Source organism: Littorina saxatilis, linkage group LG12 (genome assembly GCF_037325665.1).
Source record: "Littorina saxatilis isolate snail1 linkage group LG12, US_GU_Lsax_2.0, whole genome shotgun sequence".
NCBI classification, from domain to species: Eukaryota; Metazoa; Mollusca; class Gastropoda; order Littorinimorpha; family Littorinidae; genus Littorina; species Littorina saxatilis.
In genome coordinates this window covers 12,371,612-12,387,380 of record NC_090256.1, presented here as the reverse complement: position 1 = coordinate 12,387,380, position 15,769 = coordinate 12,371,612, and the positions used below count along the sequence as shown (strand labels likewise).

Below are 15,769 nucleotides of genomic sequence, written 5' to 3'. Positions count from 1 at the left end.
TCTGCCCTCCCCCACCTTCATATCTGCGTACAAAGTGAAGTGTCTGGGTGTATTTGCGTGTGCGTATGGCAATGGCTGTGTGTGTGTGTGTGTGTGTGTGTGTGTGTGTGTGTATGTGTGTGTGTGTGTGTGCGTGCTTGTTTGTGTTTATGTGTGTATCACTGTTGGTTTATGTTAATGTGTGTGAGTGAGTGAGTGCGCGCGTGTGTATGTGTGTATGTAAACATATATGTGTGTGTGTGTGTGTTTGTGTGTGTGTGTGTGTGTGTGTATGTGTGTGTGTTTGTTTGTGTGTGTGTGTGCGTGTGTGTGTGTGTGTGTATACGCGCGCGTGTGTGCGGAAGGGCGAGGGGGGCGAGAGAGAGACAGATAGAGAGATCGAGAAAGGGAAAGAAAGGGAGGAAGAGACAGACAGACGAACAGAGAGAGAAAGAGAGAGAGAAAGAGAGAGAGAGAAAGAGAGAGAGAGACAGAGAGAGAGAGAGAGAGAGAGAGAGAGAAAGAGAGAGAGAGAGAGAGAAAGAGAGACAGGTAGAGAGATCGTGAAAGAAAAAGAAAGGGGGGGAGACAGACAGACGAACAGAGAGAGAAAGAGAAAGACAGAGACACGGAGAGAGAGAGAGAGAGAGAGAGAGAGAGAGAGAGAGAGAGAGAGAGAGAGAGAGAGAGAGAGAGAGAGAGAGAGAGAGAGAGAGCCCGCGCACACGGGCTTTTTACTCCTAAACATTCACCTTTATTGAATGAAATGAAGACCACAACGCTTTTCCACGGACTCGACAAGAAATCTAACTGTCAAATCTGACCACCAAAAAAAAGAAAAGGAAAGGCCCTGCTTCTCCACGTGGGGTACGAAACTCAAACACACACAGATATCCTGAGAGCCACTGCATACCGTCACCCCTAAAATGTACTCATGGACTGAGCTGTAAGCGATTGGACTCGTCTACTTTTGTCAGTGCGGGTAGGGAGGGCTGTTCCAAGTACAAAGCGACTGTTCGGATGATCGCCCCCAATATACATGCATTGACTCGGCTGTCAGCGAAGAGATGGGTCCATTTACTTGAAAATAGGTAGAGAGGGTAGAATTGAGTTCGCCGCGAACAGTTCGCCGCGAACATAGCGTTTCCTACAACATGAAAACTGTTTGTCTCTTCGCGAACAGTTCGAAACGCTCTATGCAACGCACCTCACATCTCACGGGCGTGCTGTCTTCCGACGTACCAAAAACGTCGAGCTGCTATATATAGCTCACGCTTTGGCAGGGACACAACTCCGTCAATGCAGAGCAATTGCCTGTCACAAGGGCGACTACTGCGTCACCCTGTCACATGACCTTGACATGTCCGTTGACTATTGCGGAGCCTGCGATACCTTCGTAACATCAGCCGCTGTCGTCTAGCATCCCTTGCAAACTTTAATATTTTGTTTTTGTTTTTTTGCGATTCATAATATTGCCACTGTTGCGGGAGCCTGCGATGTCTTCAAAACATCGCCTGTGTAAATGAGTTAAATGATTTTACTAATTATAACGTTAACATATTTTGTAATTGTTGCAGGAGCCTTCGATGCCTTTGTAACATAGTCTTCTGTAGTCTGGTTTTGATTCTTTGTTTAAATGATTATACTAGTTTTAACTTTGACATACTTTGTTCATGTTGCAGGAGCCTGCGATGCCTTCGAAACATCATCCACTGTCACCTGATCGTCTCCTTCATCCTGAAGAACATCATGTACTTCCTCATGCACAGCATGCTCGAGCACATCCACAGGTCACAGCATGAGGTAACATTCTCACCATGCTTCAATTAAACTAGGCAGAAAGCGTCTGGGTGGGTGTCTTTGTCTAGAGGTTGTTTATCTTCAGACGGGCGCTGTGGCGGGGTGGTAAGACGTCAGCCTCTTAATCGGAAGGTCGAGGGTTCGAATCCCGGCCGCGGCCGCCTGGTGGGTTAAGTGTGGAGATTGTTCCGATCTCCCAGGTCAACTTATGTGCAGACCTGCTAGTGGCTTATCCCCCTTCGTGTGTACACGCAAGCACAAGACCAAGTGCGCACGGAAAAGATCTTGTAATCCATGTCAGAGTTCGGTGGGTTATAGAAACACGAAAATACCCAGCATGCTTCCTCCGAAAGCGGCGTATGGCTGCCTAAATGGCGGGGTAAAACGGTCATACACGTAAAATTCCACTCGTGGGTGTCTAAGCCTATAAATGAAGAAGAAGAAGAAGAAGAAGTTTATTTTCAAATCAATGATTGTGCTAGAAAGGCCTTTCGTTCCCTTATGATATGCAACAAACAGCTTGACTTGTTATGGAACGGCACATTGAGATATCCCCAAATGTGTGTAGGGAATGTAGTAACAACAATAGGGCCACATTTGAATCACTGCTTCGTGAACTGCTGTTATGCTTTATTGGCTTTGTGCTAAGGCCAACAACAAAAAATAGTCTCTTTACGGTATTCCGACCGACCCTATTTTTTCGCGCGACCCCAGACTTTCTTTTGGTATTTGGGAAAAAAAAGTCTTTGTTTTTTGGCAAAATAACTGAAAAATATGGGGTTTTTTGGGGAAAAAAAAATCCCGACCTACCGACCCTATTTTTTTGTGCCTATGTTACCGTAAACAGCCTTTTTGTGTTGTTTCTTTTTTTTTTGGGGGGGGGCCTTACACATAACACCAGTTACTGAGGGTTTTTGAATCATCTGAGACAATGCTTTTGATCTCCCGTGAAATATCTAATTGAGTTCGAAATGTCTTGGTGAGTCTTTGTAGAATTGATGGAAAATTGAACAATTTGGCGAGCTTAAAAGACACAAAATAATAATAAAAAGTTGCACGTTATGCTAAAATAGCATGCAACATTGTTTACTGGCACTGGTGTGAATGTCGATTTCAAAACAAGGAAAAGTATTAACGGATGGACTCTTGTCATGAAGGGAACCGCAAATGTCAGTCAGTGTCCTCGACTCACTGCGTGACCAAGTTTTACTTCTGGCGTTTCTACCAGTGAGTTTTAAGTCATTTACGTGGAATATACATGCAATTTCGAGTTACTATTTCTTACGTTTAGTGTGTAAAGAGATTCAAGAATTTTTATTTTTAGAAGTCTTTTAGGTTTGTCTCTTACAGCTTTTTACATGAATCAATGTGTGTGTGCACGATACCGTTACAGTTTGATGGCAATGCGTGGAGCACTTATAAAAATTGAAATGTACCCGTTTCTTTGTATTACACAAAATCAAAGTTTGAAGGTTTTAGTCTGTTGGATTTAAACCACAAATAAATAATGATAATTATTGCTTATATAGTGCGAACAATGTCGAAAACAAGGACTTAGTCTGTGCTCTCTGAGCTTGACAGTAACAGCTAAGGAAACGCACTAAAATAATAACACAATAGCACCTAATTTACAGCATAATAGCTTCCAAATGTATACAACAACACCTTAGCATTAGAGCATGGTGCCATCAACACACATAGTTATGTTCTGAGAAAAGAATGTTCCCACGGGCATAAAAACAGCCACAAACAGAGCTTAAAAAGTAATTATAACACCATATACGACATAATCAGAACACCTTTTTCATTAGCGGCCCAGTGTGACCGAGTTGGCTGAGAACGTCGGTAAGGTTATAAATCAAACTCATCTGTAACGTCATATTGTTTCTTAAGCCTCCAGCATGCTTTTAAGTGTTTTGTAGGGGGACAATAGCAGCAAAATATAAGACCCTGCATTATTTACAAGTCTGTCAACTGAAGTGAAAGGAAAATATTGATTTCCAACTGGATTCGATGACTCTGGTCGTCTGTCCTTGTCGCCGACTGTCAGCAGTTTTGATCTCTCTCTCTCTCTCTCTCTCTCTCTCTCTCTCTCTCTCTCTCTCTCTCTCTCTCTCTCTCTCTCTCTCTCTCTCTCTCTCTCTCTCTCTCTCTCTCTCTCTCTCTCTCTCTCTCTCTCTCTCTCTCTCTCTGTTTCTTGCACTGTACCCTTTCAACCACTTGCATTTGTTTGTAGTATTTGTTTGTTTGGAGTTCTTGATCGTCAAATGACAAACATGCTCTCAACCATGCTTTGCATTTTAGGAGTCCATTTACGGTATTGTGCTTTTTTCCCGTTTATTTATGTATGTGCCGTTTTCGTGGTTTTTGTTTTCTTCTAGTGGTTTCCTTTTTCTCGTTCTGTTTTGGTTGTTGGTGTATTTTGGTGTATTTTTGTGTGTGTGTGTGTGTGGGGAGGGGCATATAAGTATCAATAATAATAATAATGCAAACTTTTATAGCGCTATTCTAGAAAAATGTCTACTCTTAGCGCTTTACAATACATACATCGACCAAGCATACTATACACGCACAGGCAAAGAAACCGACCAAACATAACCAACAAACTATACACGCACAGACAAAGATAACGACCAAACATAACCAAACATACTATGACCAAACATAACCAACATACTATACGCGCGCAGGCAAAGAGAACAATCAGCACATGTAATAATTACTGACAACTAATAATGCAGGCATACAATGACAATCCAATACACAGCCTAAGCACAAGAACCACAATAGGCTTCTATATAAAAATGTGTCAACGATACTATTTACACACACACAAACAGTGCTGACACAAAGCGCAGAAAATATATATACACGTTATTTTAGGCACTAGGTAGGGGGTGAGGTGGGGCGGGATGGGGTGGGTGGGGAGATGCTGGAGGGGAAATCACTTGCGCTGAAAGAGGTGTGTTTTGAGATTTGTCTTGAATGTAGTGAGAGAATCTGTGTGTCTGAGAGGCAGAGGTAATCTATTCCAGGTCACAGGGGCTTGATAGGCGAAGGACCTCTCGCCACATGTCTTTGTTTGCACTGTGGGGAGTCGGAAGAGTCGAGTGTCGGCGGCGGAGCGAAGCTGACGAGAGGGGGTGTAGAGATTGAGGAGTTCTGACAAGTATTCTGGGGCAGAACCAGATACGACGGCAAAAGAAAGAGAGGAGAGTTTGTATTCGATCCTTTTAGTGATTGGCAGCCAGTGTAGAGAGTGAAGAAGGGGTGTGGCGTGTTCATACTTGGAAGATTTGAAGACCAGGCGAGCAGCGTTATTTTGGATCCTTTGAAGTCTATCTAAAAGGTACTTAGGGAGGCCGGCGAGAAGAGAATTGCAATAATCTATCTTTGAGAGGACTAAAGAACACACTAACGTTTTGGTTGCATCAGCGGTGAGGTAGTGACTGACTGAACTAATCTTGCGCAGTGTGGAAATTGAAGAGGTTATCTCTTTTGTTTTTTGTTCACGCGCGCCTTGAATTAAATTTCAGTTTCTCAATTTCATTGAACCTTTATGGCAGGGTGTATGTATGGGTTACATCTCTGCTCGATCATCAGTATTTTATCCATGTCGAGACAGTATTATAAGGATATGAAAGTCTGCACTTTCATATCGTTACGTAAATATAAAGCGTAAGAGCGATGTAACTTACCTATATACGTATGTGTTTACACGAGAGGCGGAGTGAAGGCGCATGCATTTGTGCGTTCATTATGACACTTTGTGCCAACATTGTCACTGTGAACAATTATTTTTCGAACAGTGTCACATAGCCCTGAATGGTATTTCCCCTGACAATGGTTCCGTTATCGAGCGCCCGCAAACACTCGCGATCGCCACGCCAAAACTATGCTTTGGCTATACAAATGTAACGCCCTTTAACGTTACAAAGCGTTTTGCTCAGGCAACGCAAAATGTGCTATGGTTAGCTAGCTTTTGCTTTGTTTCAGTGGCTGTGTAAGATCAAGGTGACCATCTTCAGCTACCTGAACTGTACCAACTTCTTCTGGATGTTCGTGGAGGGCATGTACCTCTTCGCCATGGTGGTCTGGGCCTTCTCTGCCGGCAAGATCAAACACTGGCACTACATCATCGTGGGCTGGAGTGAGTGTCTCAGTCATTTTACTTGTACACATTAGCTGTTTTAGTCATGTTACATGTAGTTATTACCTGTTTTAGTCATTGTACTTGCACACATTAGATGTTTTAGTCATGTTACCTGAAGATATTACCTGTTTTAGTCATTCTACTTGTAAACACTAGCTGTTTTTAGTCATCTTACTTGTAAATACTACCTGTTTTAGTCATCTTACTTGTAAATACTACCTGTTTTAGTCCTTTAGGACTTGTAGGTCTACACTAGCTCTTTAAGTCTGGGCCTTCTCTGCCGGCAAGATCAAACACTGGCACTACCTCATCGTGGGCTGGAGTGAGTGTCTCAGTCATTTTACTTCAGACATAGACATAGAACACTTTATTATCTCAACGAGGAGAAACTCATGTATGGTGTATACAGCATTACAATAAACAACATAAAACGTAAGAACATAAATAGAATATCGAGGCGCAAATAGTCCACTCATAATAGTCAAGATTAGGACGACAATATCAAAACAAATCTCTCTGTCTCTGTCTCTGTCTCTGTCTCTCTCTCTCTCTCGCTCCATTCATATAACATTACGTCACAAGCAGACGCGCGGGCTTGTACACATTAGCTGTTTTAGTCAATCTACTTGTAAACACTAGCTGTTTTTAGTCATCTTACTTGTACATACTACCTGTTTTAGTCCTATATGACTTGTAGACACTAGCTCTTTAAGTCTGGGACTTTTTTGCCGGCAAGATCAAACACTGGCACTACATCATCGTGGGCTGAAGTGAGTGTCTTAGTCATTTTACTTGTACACATTAGCTGTTATAGTCTTGTTCAGACCCATTCTGCTTCATACTCATTATGTAACATGCCTATAAAGTGTGTCTTTGGACCTGATTCTCGGCGTTGACCCGACTCCAGCATCATACTACCCATACCTTTAAACTTTAAACTTGACTCTGGCACACAGAAAGAACGCTTGCGAAACGCACCACAGTTTGCATTCTGTCCACTTTCTTCTCTCACTGGCTTCAATCGCACACTCCAAAGAGAGGGAGTGGGATCTATGGGCTTCTTTTTTGTTGTTGCTTGGTTACACGCTGGGCACAAAATTGCGGACACCTTAGGACTGCGGTTGGACTGCATGGGTGAAATGCGGAAGCTGCCTTAAATTGGATCGAAATTTGAAAGAAAAAACGTTTCGCACTTCGTCTTCTTCTTTCTTCTCCCGCCTGGTCCCTTGCACCGCGCGCCACTGTTACGACTTTTTGCTGCATTTTTTTTAGTCTTTTGTTCATATGATCAGAAGCAGGTGGAATCTCATGTTAACACGTCCGGGTCACGTGGTACGTGATTCAGGTTTGTTTCTGACCGTGAATGTTCACCACTCGGATAGTGAAAACAACTGGCTTCTGGTTGTTAGGTTTCACTTTTGGTCAGAAACTCAAAGATAAATATAATTAGACATGTAAATATATATATGTTACAGTAAATTCTCGAAACTAGGAAATTTGCGAAATCCCTGAACATTTCAGTAAATTTGTGAATTTCCTGTTTCACTCAGGGATTTCACAAATGTCCTAACATTTCTAGGAAATTTGCGAATTTCCTGAAATGAGCATGCCATTTTTTTACAAATTTACTAAACAGTGAAAAACGTTTCAGTAAATTTGTGAAATTCTTTAAAAAAAAGAGTCCGTTTTCTTTATTTTACATTGTGATTTTGATAGATTTACTGTTAGAAGAAAAAACAAGAACAATTTGTTTTTTATAACAGTATAAGAGACATACAGAGAAAAGGAGAGAGAGAGAGAGAGAGAGAGAGAGAGAGAGAGAGAGAGAGAGAGAGAGAGAGAGAGAGAGAGAGAGAGAGAGAGAGAGAGAGAGAGATGAGTGTCATAATGTACCTTGTAATGTACTCCTTTAGATTTTATGTTAACAATTCTATGAAACATGACAGTATAGTAGAGACATGTGAGTGTCACAATGTACCTTTTAATGTACTCGTTCAGATTTTATGTTAAACATTTTTAGGAAACATGACAGTATAAGAGAGAGAGAGAGAAGAGAGAGAGAGAGAGAGAGAGAGAGAGAGAGAGAGAGAGAGAGAGAGAGAGAGAGAGAGAGAGAGAGAGAGAGAGAGAGAGAGAGAGAGAGAGAGAGAGAGAAATATGAGGGTTTAACTTGCATTAATATACTGAGCAACAAAAGAAACGCGAATTTTCTTCAGAAAAACGTTTAATCACAATTTGAAAATGTCATTTCTCATAAACGTTACTTCGAAACAAATCAAAATCACGGTGGAATGTTCTTCAAACACTGTTCTTAGCTATGGCATAGTCTTTCGATGCCATGGGCAAAGGAAGCCTCGACAGATTGTCAGTACGGTGTGTGACCCCCATGGACGTTGATGACGGCCTGGCAGCGGCGCCTCATGGAGTGGATGAGTCGGTTGATGGCGTCTCTCGGGATGTTGCATCAGGCATGGATAAGGTCTTGACGCAGTTTTGCGGCAGTTCTTGGTCCTGGGCGTAACTGGCTGAGCTCTCTTTGAAGTTGGTCACAGAAATGTTCAATGGGATTCAGATCTGGGCTGAGGGCGGGCCAGGCCATGATGTCGATGTTATTGTGCTGCAGGAAGGCCTGGGTGACCCTGGCTGTGTGCGGGCGAGCGTTATCTTGCTGCAGAACACAGTTTCTGTGGACCTGGAAAAAGGGCACAACATGAGGCTGTAGGATCTGGTCAATATAACGCTGTGCTGTGATGCCGTTTCCCCGACTAGGACCAAGATTGTTGAAAAACACAGGTCCCAGGGATTGGTTGAGGCCGATTCCACCCCAGACCATGACGTTTGGTCCACCCTGGGCATTGTGTTCCATGACGCAGTCATCAGCATAGCGTTCACCTCTTCTTCGTCACACTCTGACACGTCTATCAACATGACTGATACAGTAACGGCTCTCATCGGTGAACAGAATTTGTCGCCATTGTCTCCAGTTCCAGGTGATGTGATCCTGGGCCCGCTGCTGGTGCGCCATGCGATGTCTTTGAGTGAGGACTGGTGCTCTAGCTGGACGGCAGTTTTGGAGGTCTCGCTCAGCAAGTCTTCGGCGTACTGTGTGGCCACTGATGAGTCTCTGGTTGTTCCCGACGGTGTTCCTGGCTGTTTCATTGGCTGTATGGAATCGGTTTCTTAAATGATGACGCACGATCTGGCGATCTTGTCTCTGTGTGGTAACGCGAGGTCTTCCACTTCGTTGTGTATCAGCAGTGCTTCCAGTGTTGACAAAACGTTCCTGAAGGCGATATACTGTTGACAGATGCACATTGAAAGCGACTGCTACCGCTTCGGGGCCATCACCAGCCGATAATCGACCCACTGCCCTCTCGCGTTGTTCTGATGTCAATCTTGGCATCTTGACTCTGTCAAAAGTGAGACTGGCAGTAAGCGTGCCATGGTATCTTTTTATTGCTAATGCATCAGTGAACACATCTCACACATGAGGTTTCTCCTACTCCGCTTGCACGTGCTGTAAGCGCGCATCATGTGTTTCACGTGGAAACTGCTTGTCCCGTGCGTTGAGACAGCAGCAATGGGAAAATATTTACACAACAGCTTTGTTACACATGACTGCATAGGGCATCTATATCCCGAAAATTGTCACTCTTAGATTAACTGCGTTTTTAAAAATCAAAATATCGAAAAATAATTCGCGTTTCTTTTGTTGCTCGGTATATAAGGAAACCAGTATCATTAAATGGTTTACAAGCAACCAACAAAGCACTTGTTTCCCTTCAAATATGTTTCAGTAAATGTGCGAATTTCCTGCCCCTTGAAATCAGGAAATTCGCAAATTTCCTAGAAGTTTTAGGAAATTTGTGAAATCCCTGAGTGAAACAGGAAATTCACAAGTTTACTGACATTTTCAGGGATTAGCTGTCAAAAAAGGAAAACAAAATATCCGAATGACTGTGCTAAAAAAATCTATCTGACCAATAAAGTCGGAAAAGTCAAAGTAAAATCAAGGCAACGTTGGATTTGTCATAATCATAGTTTGACAGTTAAGTGTCACGGTCGTCATGCTGTAACTAGTTATGTCACAAAAACGAACAAGTGCAGTAAAACCCAGCCCTCTGTTGAAGTATTGCTTCTGACAGCATCTACAAATATTGCTGCCAAGTTTCTGACACGAGCGGTGGATGGAACAGAAATCTGGAACCGACGCGATGAAAATGACAATGTTTCTATCAGACTGTCTTTGTTCACACACACACACACACACACACACACACACACACACACACACACACACACACACACCACCCACACACACCCACACACACACACACACACACACTCACACACACACACACACAAATAACTTTGACATGTTATCGAATGTTTATGACGTTAGACTCTTTAAACGTCACATGCCTATAATTATAGTCTCTGATGACGTCCAAGTCCTGTTGACCTTCGTCACTTTCAAGATCACGACAGTGTCAAGTTCAGGTGAATACAAAAAGGAAAATAATCAGTTGCTACACAAAATTCGGAGCTAGACTGTTGAAAGTTTTTGCACTAATTACCTTTACCTCTGTGAGACACCCAATTTCTACATCAAAAACGAAATTCTAAAACCAAAAATTTGAAACTTTTCCGGACACCCACGTGAGCAAAGCATCGTAGAAAGAGCTGTATAAGAACGTCATTTCTACGGATGTGTCGCTAGTGGGGGCCCGGGTAGCTCAGGTGGTAGAGCACTGGACTTGTGATCGAGAGGTCGCTGGTTCGAATCCGGGCCGGGACGGACACGGGTCAACTTTATGTGCAGACCCAGAGACGGTATCCATCTCCCACCCTCGTGTCACCACAATGGCACGTTAAAGATCTTGGTCATTCTACCATAAGTGCAGATGGCTGATACCACCTAAACACGCAAACATCAAAAGCCGTGAGGGCGTAAAAACTCGAATCGTATAAACCAATTCATGTCCAATATAGGCAATTAAGACCTGACGGACAATAAGCCCCTTAAAACTCAATCCAAAAAGTTGTTAAACAAATCACAAAAGATGAATAATTAGAACACAAAAATGTCTGATCTGTTACGCCACAAAGTAGGAGGAGAAAAAGGGAGAGGAAAAAGAGGAAACAGCAAAACAATTTGAATTGCTGTTATTATAGTGAAGAAAAGAACAAGATAGAGAAGAAGAAAACAAGTCGCGTAAGGCGAAAATGCAACATTTAGTCAAGCTCAGTCGAACTCACAGAATGAAACTGAACGCATTGCATTTTTTCCGCAAGACCGTACAATCGTAGCATCGTCTGTCCACCGCTCGTGGCAAAGGCAGTGAAATTAACAATCCAGAAAAGCGCGGTAGCGGTTCCGCTGAGGAGGATAGCACGCTTTTCTATATCTCTATTCTTTTTAACTCTCTGAACGTGTTTTTAATCCAAACATATCTCTATATGTTTTGGGAATCAGGAACGGACAAGGAATAAGATGAAATTGTTTTCAAATCGATTTCGGAAATTTAATTTTAATCATAATTTTTATATTTTTAATTTTCAGAGCTTGTTTTTAATCCGAATATAACATATTTATATGTTTTTGGAATCAGAAAATGATGAAGAATACGATTAACGTAATTTTGGATCGTTTTATAAAATATTAATTTTAATTACAATTTTCAGATTTGTAATGACCAAAGTCATTAATTAATTTTTAAGCCTCCAAGCTGAAATGCAATACCAAAGTCCGGCCTTCGTCGAAGATTGCTTGGCCAAAATTCCAATCAATTTCATTGAAAAATGAGGGTGTGACAGTGCCGCCTCAACTTTTACAAAATGCAGAATATGACGTCATCAAAGACATTTATAGACAAAATGAAAACAATTTCTGGGGATATCATACCCAGGAACTCTCATGAAAAATTTCATAAAGATCGGTCGAGTAGTTTACTCTGAATCGCTCTACACACACACACACACACACACACACACACACACACACACACACACACACACACACACACACACACACACACACCACGACCCTCGTTTCGATTCCCCCCTCTATGTTAAAACATTTAGTCTAAACTTGACTAAATGTAAATGGAAGAAGAAGAACGAGGTTGGGGAGGGAGAGCAAGAGGAGGATAAGAAAGGATCATAAAAAGGTCTATTCAACCGTGTGCTGATTGATCAAATCGACGGAGTCGCGGTGTTTAATCTCGTTTTGTGGTTGTGCCTGTTTCCTCTAGTCGTGGGCCTTTGAAATAGATTGCTTTGGATGTTCCCTGCAAAGCTGCAGAATCAAACGGGATCATTAGGGGAATCACGGCATTGACCATTCACTCAGACACGATTTCGACATCCAAAATTGAAGGTAACAGCTTCGTGTGCCAAAAATTCTGCAAAAGCCAAATCCCTTTTGACATATCTGATTATTTGTCTTTTAACCCTGATTATGCTCTTTTTTTTACGGTAAAACATTCTATGAAGCTATTTTGCCTTTATTTGTTTCGTAATGTCTGTGCGTGCGTGCGGGCGCGCGCGCGTGTGTGTGTGTGTGTGTGTGTGTGTGTGTGTGTGTGTGTGTGTGTGTGTGTGTGTGTGTGTGTGTGTGTGTGTGTGTGTGTGTGTGTGTGTGTGTGTGTGTGTTTACGCACTTTCGTGCGTGCTTTAAGCGTTAGCACCAAGAATAATACGTTCCTTTACAAAATATAGTTTGATCACGCAGCCGGTTGGATTATTTCTTCTTCGCTAATATTGCACAAAGTTTGAAATTAAATCAAGTGACTTTGTGATGCTTCCCCTCTGCTACAACTAAGTGAGTTAGTCATTGAAAGAGACATCAGACCGTTGGGAGGTTAAACTTTTAAACAGATTAGATTGTGTGTCAGAAATGTGCAGACAGCAGAAACATGAGGCTGCCTGAGGACCCGTTATTGATTCTATTTCATTGCATAAGGTTTTCAGCAATAAAAAAGAAAACAAGAACGCTGAGGCGTGATTAACCATTCAGTCAATCTAATGTTAAACCCACTTTCAATCGAACACAACAAAACTATATGATTTCGGATAGAAAAGGCTATAAGGAATACAATTATAACACTTTTGTGATTTAGGTTCAGATTTGAAAAATATTGGAAAAATCGGCACATTTTGAGTTCACATTTCATAAACGACCTTTGAAGGTACAAAGATAACAAGAAATTCCTACGAGGTAGGAAAAACACCCCCGTCAAAGGGAAATAACCTTCTCAGTTGGTGGCAGTGACTGAGTGAGAATGGTTATTTCCCTTTGACCATGAAGATGTCCCTCTATAAGTGCTTGTATAATTTTAATCCACCAATAACTCCCTAACCGTGTGTTTGACTGGTCCCAATTTTAGGGGGTAAAATATCAAAGGTCTGCCAAACCCAGCAAATGCAGTAGGCAGCCCAGAGTTCCCGAAGTACCTCTCCCAATTATAGTACTTTTCGGCAATATTTACAGTTTCAAATTGCTAGGATAGCTTCTTTGTGATTTTATAGAGGTGTTCTGGGGAAACTGAAAGGTAGCCTCGTCAGGGGACAACTATTCAAACCCATATCCTCATCACTTTGTTTCTCGATTGAGAATAATCATTTATAGATGACTATTTTTCCTTTCCCTTGTTTGGGTGTATTTGTCCTCTCAGTGATTGAGGCTTATGTAAGGCTTGGTGATTGTATAGTACATCGTGCCTTTAACGGTTTTTGTTCCGTATTGTTGTCGTTTAAACTTGGGTTGAAGTCGGTGGCCCCTTTCAAAAAGGGTACACACCGGTTCTTCTTGATTGCGAGTGTTATCGATTGTTTTGCTGTGGTTAAGCTCGTTCTGCATTTGAACGTCTCCTGTAGTCTTTCCAGAATGGGGTTTACCCTTTCTTTGGCTGGTTTCTGGTTCAGTTGAAGGGTTTGGTTAGGAGCGTCCGCGTTCGCGGGTAGTAGACTGATTTCGAGGATGCTGTCATGTTCTCTCATGCTGTTTGATTCCAGCTGTTTAAATAGGCAGTTTCGTCCGAGTTGAGGTCTGGTTCATTGGTACGTGTAGATCATGGCAAGACAGTGTGTGTCAATCAGCGTTCCGCCAATGGTTGGGTGTGCCTCTTTGCTGCATGCAGTGGGGCTTTTCGGTTGGGTGGGCGGGGTTTGCCGTGGGGGTGATTTTTGGGCGCGAAGTTCTGCCCTCCCTCCCCCCTCCTTCGCGTTGTGGCTGTGTGGCCGTGTTGTGTGTTGAATCCTTCGTTTTACCAATACTGTTGGTCAGTGTAGCGTTATTGGATTGTTTTTATTTTTTCCGGCCACTGTTGGTATTCCGTATGTTTTTTTCCCGTGGCTTTATTTTATTCTTTCCGTGTTTTTGTGTGTTTGTTGTTGTGTTATGAATAAACACTGGGGTTCCTGGCGTTGTGTTGTTTTCTTTACCTGGTTTAGGCAAGGCAGGTGTTGCTTGTTGTTTGATTTGTTACGAGGTTTTTACAAGAAGTTCTTTCAGGTTCCTGTGTCTGGCATAGGCCACAAGGGGAGGTTTAGGGAACAATCTGGCACATTCCGTGTCTTGTAGAATCAGTTTCCAGTGTTTTAGGAGTTTCTTTTTAAGGTGTCTCAGTCTGGGGTTGTATGTTGAGACCATGAGAAGTGGTGGAGTTTTGTTTTTGGTGGGATGGTCGGTTTTTTGTTTCAGAAGTGTGTTTCTTGGTATGTTCAAGACTTCTTGTTTGATCAGGTCTAATTCACCTGGTATGTATTCTCTTTCAAGGAGTTTTGATAGGAATAGATTAGTTTCCTTGTTCTGTGTGGATATGTTGTTGTTGGTTCGAATGTATCTGATCATTTCACCTTTAACCAGTCCTTTAAAGACGCTGGGTGGGTGGGCAGATTCACGATGGAGATACTGGAATGTTTCAGTAGATTTTCTGTGTGTTTTCAGGTCCAGTATTTTGTTGGACAGGAATCTGTTGCCTTTGTAGATGGTGGTGTCGAGGAATGTCGCCTCTGAGTCAGAGATGTTGTATGTGACTTTGAGTAGAGGGTGGTGGGCGTTGGCTATCTCAAATAACTGGTGAATTTGGTTTTTGTCAGCGTTGAAGAACATGATGCCGTCATCTCTGTAGCGTCCGTGCCAAAGAATCGTGTCTTTGTAGGCATATTTGTCGAGGATTTCATTCATGAGTTGGAACATGCGTATGTCGCATATTTCCGGGGATGCCGTCATTCCCATGGCGGCTCCAATGCACTGGTTGTAGTGTTGGTTGTTGAACACAAAGTTGTTGTTTTTCAAGATGAGTTCGAGAAGTGCCACGATGTGTGATTTGTGGAAAGGTGGTATGGTGGAATACACAGGGTGCTGGGTAAAGCTTCGTTGACTGCACTGATGAGTTCATTTGCTGTCATTTTGGTATACAAGCTGGTGATGTCGAATGTACAAATGAGTACATTAGGGGGAAGAATGAGTTGTTCGATCTGTTGGATGAAATCCAATGTGTCTCTGATGTAGGTGGACTGTTTTTTTACAGTAGGTAGTAGAAAGAAATCGATGAATTTTCCCACGTATTGGGATGGGGTGTCGCATTGGGACATGATAGGTCTGCTTGGAATTCTAGTGGCTTGGGCTCCGTTCGTCTGTAGGTTGCAGATTTCTTCTTTGGAGAATTTGTGTACTTTTGGAAGAAAGTACAGTTTCCCCGTTTTGTGTGCCTTCTTGGTTTGGCTCAGAAAGTTGTATGTTGGTTTGTCAATTTGTTGGGTTTTCTGTAGATGGGTTATGATTGTCATCATTTGATTGATCAATGACAGTTGATCAGGTGGGGGGATGTT

The 15,769-nt window shown here is 42.4% G+C and overlaps 1 protein-coding gene across 1 annotated transcript in view; it reads left to right on the top strand.

Moving 5' to 3' along the window:
• LOC138982748 (corticotropin-releasing factor receptor 2-like) overlaps positions 1–15,769 on the top strand; it is a 178,876-nt gene that overhangs the window by 146,662 nt on the left and 16,445 nt on the right. Inside the window, exons 4-7 of the mRNA XM_070356080.1 lie at positions 1,662–1,782; positions 5,776–5,929; positions 8,485–8,650; positions 8,702–9,096. Coding sequence (XP_070212181.1) covers positions 1,662–1,782; positions 5,776–5,929; positions 8,485–8,650; positions 8,702–9,096 — 836 coding nt within the window. The remainder of the gene's footprint in view (positions 1–1,661; positions 1,783–5,775; positions 5,930–8,484; positions 8,651–8,701; positions 9,097–15,769) is intronic.